Below are 8,549 nucleotides of genomic sequence, written 5' to 3' on the forward strand. Positions count from 1 at the left end.
GACAGAGTTGTATTTTTAAAAAATTAAGTAAGTTATAAAAATAAAAATAAAAATAAAATAAAGTCGTAACTTTTTTGGGAAAATTTTGTTATATCCAAAATATGAACCAATTTCAAGAAACATGACATTGGGCTAAAAGCCTAAAATTATAAAATAAGTATGCTAAATTGGTAAAAATAAACACACGCGACCTCACCGTTTGGGATAAACTACTAATACTGTAATACACATTAAAAGATACATACTAGATATAAGTAAATGTTTATCATGTTCATCAATATTAGAAATTATATGTGGTATATTAAAGCTTCTAAGCCATATTAAAGCAAAATAGACAAGTTGGATATATAAGGCTTATATGTGAGTAATGAGTTTTTTTTGTCTATATCTTAGTAAGCTTCTCAAAGATGTGTGAGTGTGTTTTTTTCACGTGTCAAATCTATATCGGCAGAAGAGGCTCTCTGAAGTCTGAACTAGTGACACCAACAAATGAAATTCCTCAAAATCGAGTGAGAAAAAAACGGTCCTCAAAATCCTCCACTCCATAAATCCTCCATAATTTGTTACAAGAGAATCTGTGTTTGGTGCAACAATATGACAAACAAACACCCAAAAACCCTCCATAACAAAATTTTAACGAAGAAAACAGAAGAATATTGTACAAATTGCTTCCAACTTTTATTTTTTTCGAAAGATTCCAATATTTTGAAGCCTCTGCCTTGGCTACAATCCAAGGCAGAGATCAGACGAAGACGAAGGCATTTTGCCTTCGTATTAATAAAGTCAAATCATGGCATTTCAAGATTTTGACCAAATTACAGAACGTCGAAGACTTGAAAGAAAACAGAAATTGAAAAGGAGAATCATACTTGGTGTTGTCGTAGCCGTTCTAATTCTTTCAGCAGCTATTGTGGCATTCTTGATATTCCTTAACAATGCCCAACAAGATGAAGCCGAAGGGGATGACGTACCCAACGTGGAGAGTGCCAACAATGAAGATAAGGACACGTCACCTGGTATCTCCGGTGATGATGGAAATAACGACCAAAAAATCTTACAAACCCAAAAGGCCGTGAAAACCGTATGTCAGTCAACGGATTATAAAGAAACATGCGAGAGTCATCTTGAGAAATCGTTGAGTTCTACAAAACCTTCGGGAATACCCCAACCCGAGGATCTTGTGAACGCCGCCATATCCGTGGCCTCTGATGAGCTCAATAATGCCATCGAACAAACCTCTAAAGCCATGAAAGACGAGGAGAAAGGGATACACGATGTTTGCAAGCAAGTTCTCGAGGATGCGCAAGACGACTTCAATAGGTCACGAAATGCAGCCATGGATGGCACCGCTGTTCTTGATTTAGACAGTTGGTTGAGTGCGGTGATTGCGTATCAACAAACCTGCATCGATGCAATTACAGAGGACGCAACTAGGGCTAGTGTCGAAAAGGTTTTAAAGACCACCAAGGAACTCACCAGCAATTCTCTGGCCATCGTCTCCTCATTCGACAAAGGAGCAGCACCACCTGCAACCGCCAATCGACGGCTTCTATCTCAAAGCCCAGATGAACTTCCCATCTGGATGACGCATGAAACCCGAAGGTTACTAAAGGCTGACGCTCCAACCCAGACTCCAAATGCGACTGTCGCTAAAGATGGTTCGGGTGATTTCTCCACCATTTCTAAGGCGTTGGAAGGGATCCCGGAGAAGTATGAAGGTCGATATGTCATTCACATTAAAGCAGGCGTGTTCGAAGAGAACGTGATTGTAACGAAAAAGATGGTAAACGTCACAATGTATGGCGATGGATCGCAAAAGACGATCATCACGGGGAAGAAAAACTTCGTAGACGGCGTGCCTACATTCCAAACAGCGACATTTGGTATGCATGCATCTATACAACTCTTACCTACAATTTGCTTGAAGCTTGTTAGTTGTTATCGTTATGATGAAGTAGCGAAGTTGTTAATGACTGAACGTATGCAGCGGCTATCGGGGAAGGATTTATCGCTCAGTCAATTGGATTTAAAAACACAGCAGGTCCTGAAAAACATCAAGCAGTCGCACTGAGAGTGCAATCTGATCGTTCGATATTCTTGAATTGTCGGATGGAGGGATATCAAGATACATTGTATGCGCAAACACACAGGCAGTTTTATCGTGGGTGCGACATACTCGGGACAATAGATTTCATATTTGGAGATGCTGCTGCGGTCTTTCAGACGTGTGAGATTTTGATCAGAAAGCCGATGGAGAAACAAAAGAACACAGTGACAGCTCAGGGAAGAAGCGACAAGCGTCAAACGACAGGGATGGTGTTACAGAAATGCAAGATTACTGCAGATTCATCTCTGGAGCCTGAAAAGTCAAAGATTGAAAGTTACCTTGGGAGGCCTTGGAAAGAGTTTTCGAGAACAATCGTTATGGAATCAGAGATTGGAGATGTTATTCGTTCAGATGGTTGGTTGCCATGGGAAGGAGACTTTGCGCTTCAAACGCTTTACTACGCAGAGTATAACAACATAGGTCCGGGATCTCAGGTCAAAGATAGAGTTAAATGGCCTGGTTATCAGAATGATTTCAAGAAGGAAGAAGCGATCAAATACACTGTAAGCCAATTTATACAAGGCGAAAGTTGGTTAAAAGGTAGCAAGGTTCCTGTTCGTCTTGGCTTCTATAGCTGATTGAGTTAAAGATTATTCTCAAAGGTTCCAAAAAATGAAAGCAAGGCTAACACTTCAACGACTGCATATGATCGATTAGCCATGCAACGGGACTCGTTTTACTCGAATAAAGATTTGCACAAGTAGGTACGATCACATTTTTTAGTATGAAACATGTTTAAAAGTAGTTCATAGTGTTGGTTTTTCTTTAGAGTTGCTATTTGTATTGGAATAGCTAATTGTGGTCGCATTAAGAATCCGTAGCGCAAAACTAGCTAAAAGTTTGATGATGAAATCAGTTCGAAGTGGATAGGTTTTGAAGACTCCTCCAATCTTGGTGCTCAGAATTTTTGTATACTGTTTATGTTGCATCCAAACCACCAAATAATAATTGATAATTAGGGTCGGTTGTTAATAAAAAATTAAACTAAATAATCATGCTAAAATACGATAAAGAAATACTAATTCATACCAGCTAGCTAGTTTGTTTGTTTTTTTTTTAGAAAAACAAGATAGCACACACATTCTAATGTATATTGGTTAATTAAATTGAGGGGAACATCTTACTATACCATTAGGCCAAATGCATATTGGCTAAATTGAGTTTCATTAACATGATATTAGTACTAGAACACCATGAAAAAGCTCGGAGTGTAATTAACACTTTATTGATCTGGGTCAAGATCTCTAATTGGAACCCTAAATGGTTAAAGTATGTTGCAATTATAGCACATAAAATTGACAATATGAGTTGGATTATTCAAAGATATTACAATGTAATTTTTATTATTAGATTGGGTTCATGAATATTGAAGTATTAGTATGACCTATGGATTAGAAGATCACTAAAGTACTTCATAATTGGTAAAACTCTGTCGATTTGCGATTATGAACTGATCAGTTGGGATATGTTTTCATTAGAAGGATCAGTATTATGGAAAAAGGGATACATGATGGATTTGTTAAAATTTTGGTTGTTGGGAATTTGATGTAATCTAAAAGCTTTAAATAAAACAAGTATTACAACGGAAATAATATTGTAAAAGTTTTAATCTCATAGGTATGGATCCAGTCAGAAAAAGACTATTAATCGTACGATGTTTAGAATGCTTATTATTACAGTGTTGGATTAGATGTTTAAGCCCGTAAAAATATTTGGTATGTACTTGACCCGATTATAGCATGGTCTTTTTGGGTTGTCTTCACCAAAACAACTTGACTGGAAGAATAATAGAGAAAGAGGATAAAAGTGATTTATTAATATATTATATGAATAATATATTAAAATAGAAATCGTAGTATTTAATTAATTGTAGCCTTGGACGAAATTCTTGTGGTCAAAAGAGATTAATTGAATTAAGGGGATTGATATTGTAATTATGTGAAGTTGCAATAATGGGCTGAGGACCTCTTAGATAAGAGGTGGACGAAATCTTATGGGAGCCCATAAGGATTTCGTCCAAGGTTAGGGTTCTGGAAGATTCATATGGGTTGCTTAGGGCTTCAGCAACCAGATTAGGTATTTGACTGAAACCCTAATCCCTCGCCTATATAAAGACCATTTGGCATCATATTTTCGGCTACAAGAAACCCTAGAAGGATCCCTAGAGCCGAAATCATCCCTCCTCCTCCCTCTCTAACATTCTCCAATTTCCTGTGGTGTTTGTGATCAATTAGAGGTATTACATTTGTGATACTAGGCTCTCAAGGCAAGGATCTTCAAGCTTCAATTGAAAGGTAACATTCTTACTTGTTATTTATGTTGATTTCGATTTTGATATGCTAGAATTAGGGTTTACAAGCTTTGGATAATTATTGCATGTACAATTAGAAAAACCTAGATCCAAAGCTTTAGGGTTTGCATGTGCATTATAGGATCGATGTTTTGCTCATAACACAACATTGGTATTAGAGCCTAGGTCGTTTTTCTATCGTATTTGATGCATGGCTAAATTGTTCAAAGCTAAAAAAGTCGAAAAATTTGCTTTTGCCCAATGAACTCGTTGAGTCACCTGATGAACTCGACGACTCATGGCTACTCGACGAGTCCAGTCGGTGACGCGGCGAGTCGGCTCGTCTGTTAGCAGATTTTTTGGGATTTTGACTAGAATTGGGTTGGGATAATTACCATAAACGTTTTTAATTAATAAAATCTGATTTTTTCAATATGGTATTGATTATCCTCATCAAATTAGAAGATAATTGTTAAATAATATGGTAATTGCTTGTTCATACGATAAAATAAATTATTTGTATTATTTAATATGAACTAGAGGGGAATCATGCGCGTCGTTGGCGCTGTGTTTTTTTCCTTATTTCAAGTTGTACCAAATGATAGAACATAGTATAATATTAATCAAAACATATTACATATCCAGAAGGGGTTTTCATATGACAAACAAATCATTGAAAGTATGTTGCATGCAAACTACCCCTCTACCCCAGTAAACATGCAAACTATCTTCACTGTTTCCCCGAAGCATGCAAGCATACCATCAGCTTGTTCCACTAGAAGTTGCCTGAGAAGTAATGTAGCACCTGGTTCCTGGTATAAAAAATTTATCTAAGTATTTTGCATTTTTAGCCTTGGACTCGGCGAGTTGTAGGCCTGACTCGCCGAGTAGAGCCGGGATATGAAACACGTTTAAGTTGGCGACTCGGCGAGTCTATATTCTGGACTCGGCGAGTCCCCACTGTCTGATGAAACCCTAATTCCAAGGGTTTGCACCCTATTTAAACCATCATATGTGCCCCCAAGTGTTGGATTAGTGTCTAAGTCCATAACTATTTTGGTATGTACTTGACCCGATAGTCCATGGTCCTTTTGGGTTGCCTTCACCAAAGCAACTTGATAGGATGAATTATGGAGAGAAAGGATTAACTATGATTTATTAATATATTATGGGAATAATATATTAAAGGAGAAATCATATTGTTTAATTAATATTAATCAATAATTAATTAGTAATTAGTTTTGTGACTAAAAGAGATTAATTAAACTTAAGGGACTGGAATTGTAATTATAAGATAATTGCAATTTGGGCCATGGATTGCCTTTTATTATAAGGTGGACGAATTCTATGGGGGAAGCCCATATAAAATCGTCCAAGGCCTTAAGGAAAGGGCTCCATGGGTTGCTTAGGGCTTAAGCATCCAAATTAGGGTTTCCTTGTTAGATAACCCTAATTGCCTCACTATATATAGATCCCTTAAGGACCAAAAACGTGGCTAAGACTTCTCTAGGGTTTGTAGACGTTTTTGGGCAGCCTCCATCCTCTCTCCTCTTCATCCTCTTGCTTATGGTGTTTGTGAACCATTAGAGGAGTGACAATTGTGACTCTAGGCTTTCTAAAGTCAATACAAGGAGATTTGGGATTGTTATTGCTACATAACAATCAAGGTAACATCTTAAACCTAATCTCATGTTAATATGATTACTTGAATGCTAGAATTAGGGTTTATAGTCTTGGATAACTTGCATGTACAATAAAGAAACCTAGATCCAAACATTAGGGTTTGTATGAGCACATAGGATGTCTTATGACCAAAACCCATCACCAAGCTCGCCCCCTTCACCCATAGAGCTCCCTATATCGTCCTAACCCCGTTCGTTGTGAGATTGAAGTACTTTGGTGTGATTTCTTGAAGATTTTGAGAGAAAAAAGGAGAGTAGATCAAGAGGAGAAGAAGGAGGCCAGACATCTTGGTGTTATTTCAGAGATTCCTTGAGGTATAACTCAGTTTCCTTCTGTTTTCATGCTAAGAGTCCCTTAGAGCTCCATTAAAGTCCTTCTTGAGCCATTTCCAAGCTTGATTATGAATTAGGGTTTGTGATAAGTTGATTAACATTTAGATCTAGGCATGATTGAGCTCCAGGAGGTCGGATCTTCTGCCTTTATGGAGCCATATTGCATGAAAGCCCTAGATCTACTCTTTTAGTGCATTTTGAGCCCTAAAACCTTCATTGGTGTTTATTTACACATAAAGTTGGAAACTTTACGTGTTAATCAAGCCCTAAGAACTCAAATCTATGTAAGGCATGAGCTGGATGCAAGCAAAATCAAGTATATAATTATTGCATGTGAAAGACTCGGCGAGTCGTTCATCGGAAGCGGCGAGTCGAGTCGCGAGTCCCCGAGTTTTCCCCCTTTTCGTGTTTGCTGAGTGGGTCGTGAGTCATGGGGGTGACTCAGTGATTCGGAAGCCAGACTCACTCATGGAGGAACTCGGCGGGTCAATGCCCTGACTCGGCGAGTCCAAGGCAATCTTCTTGCCTCAAGAACGGACTCGGCGAGTTGTTCATACAACTCGGCGAGTCTCAGCATAGAATGTTCTTCGGATGAAGATGAACTCGACGAGTTGTTCATACAACTCGGCGAGTAGGATGAAGGACTATTGGACATCAGTTTAGAAGGAAAACTCGTCGAGTCAACGCTTAACTCGACGAGTAGAGACTGGATTATGGTCAATCGAATGGATAGGGACTCGACCTAATTGGCGAGCCAACTCGGCGAGTCGGGTCAACTGGAAGTTGACTTTGACTTTGACTCTTGGCTTGGTTAGGGGTAGATGGTCATTTTACCCTGAGGTCGGTTAGCAGTATTTGACTAAGTGTTTTGTGGGAATTATAGCCGGAGGATTTCCGGGGCAGCAGCAGCAGAAGGCAGTCAGTTCCCACGCAGATCAACAACTATTTTGAGGTGAGTTACCTTCCAGTAGCGGTGGGTCTACGACCACAAGCCCACCAGTAGGGGTTGTATGATAGATGTTTGTCTCTGTGATATTCATCTAGGGTTGTTACTACATGTGATGTGTTTATGTGCTAGTATGATATGATGCTATGTGCTAGTGACAGTAGGGGAGATAGTCCCCAGATTACCGGTCGATAGGGCCGAAGGGGCGGTCATGCCCAACCATGCTAGATAGATTATGTGATATGTGTTATGTGGTAGTAGTAGGGGGTGAAATAGTCCCCAACATCCGGTCGAGAGGACCGAAGGGGAGACCAGCACCCAGATATGCTAGTCAGCATCCGGTCGAGAGGACCGAAGAGGAGGCCAGCACCCAGATATGCTAGTCAGTATCCGGTCGAGAGGACCGAAGGGGTAGGTCGGGCATCCAGTTATGCCTGACAATATATGTATGTTATGTGGTTATATGGTATGTGGTACAGTGGGGGAACTCACTAAGCTCCGTGCTTATGGTTTACAATTTTGGTTTCAGGTACCTCTTCTTCGAAAGGGAAGGAGCTGGCGCGGTAGCGGCGCATCACATACATGCTTTGTATTCCGCACTATGAGATCTTCTTGGGGATTTGTACTCTGACGTTATTATGTTTTATAAAATGGTTTCCAGACACGCGACATCTTTTATGAAATGATATGATCGGTGAATGTTTTATTTCTAATGTTTTGCAAAGTATATGTTTTAAAAATGAAAAATTTGGCTCGTATTTTTGGGATGTTACAAGTTGGTATCAGAACCCTGGTTAGAGGGATTCAGACACACCTTTGGGGGTGTCTGAACTCAAATCGAGGGATTAAAAGATTTTGAAAAAGAAAATGTTTTTTAAAAGGCTAAGTATAGAGTTTTAAGAAAGAACAAAGTGTGTGATGTGCGCGACCGACCGAGCTCAAGTAAGTATTCCCCAAAGTACCCATACAAGCTTATGTTCTGTTTATCGGTTTCAGTAGATCAGCATGCTAGAATAGGACTAAGGATCTAGGAGTGATGCCTTATGTGCCTGCTTTATGTGCTTCAGTGTATGAAAAACTGCATGCTAGAATTGAGTAGACAGCAGTAGGATAGCCTGTTTAGGTTATGCCTGATAGTATGAGTTTAGCATTGTATGCTAGTTCAGTTTCTCCCTATGAGGACGGATTTGC

At 39.3% G+C, this 8,549-nt stretch overlaps 1 protein-coding gene across 1 annotated transcript; it reads left to right on the plus strand.

Moving 5' to 3' along the window:
* The first annotated feature begins 605 nt into the window (after positions 1 to 605).
* On the plus strand, positions 606 to 3,060 carry LOC145068529 (putative pectinesterase/pectinesterase inhibitor 45). Its single transcript, XM_079015507.1, has 2 exons — positions 606 to 1,883; positions 1,988 to 3,060. Exons 1-2 carry the CDS (start codon positions 791 to 793, stop codon positions 2,683 to 2,685), a joined length of 1,791 nt encoding a protein of 596 aa, XP_078871633.1. The 5' UTR covers positions 606 to 790; the 3' UTR covers positions 2,686 to 3,060.
* Positions 3,061 to 8,549: the final 5,489 nt, after the last annotated feature.

This window comes from Lactuca serriola, chromosome 8, assembly GCF_051521515.1.
Source record: "Lactuca serriola cultivar US96UC23 chromosome 8, Lser_US96UC23_V15, whole genome shotgun sequence".
In the NCBI taxonomy this organism is placed as follows: domain Eukaryota; kingdom Viridiplantae; phylum Streptophyta; class Magnoliopsida; order Asterales; family Asteraceae; genus Lactuca; species Lactuca serriola.

Excerpts from the sequence above, each read along its gene's own strand:
- LOC145068529 (XM_079015507.1), top strand. The coding sequence starts at position 791 with ATGGCATTTCAAGATTTTGACCAAATTACAGAACGTCGAAGACTTGAA. Across the intron at positions 1,884-1,987 it reads ATTCCAAACAGCGACATTTG|CGGCTATCGGGGAAGGATTT; the intron begins GTATGCATGCAT and ends GAACGTATGCAG.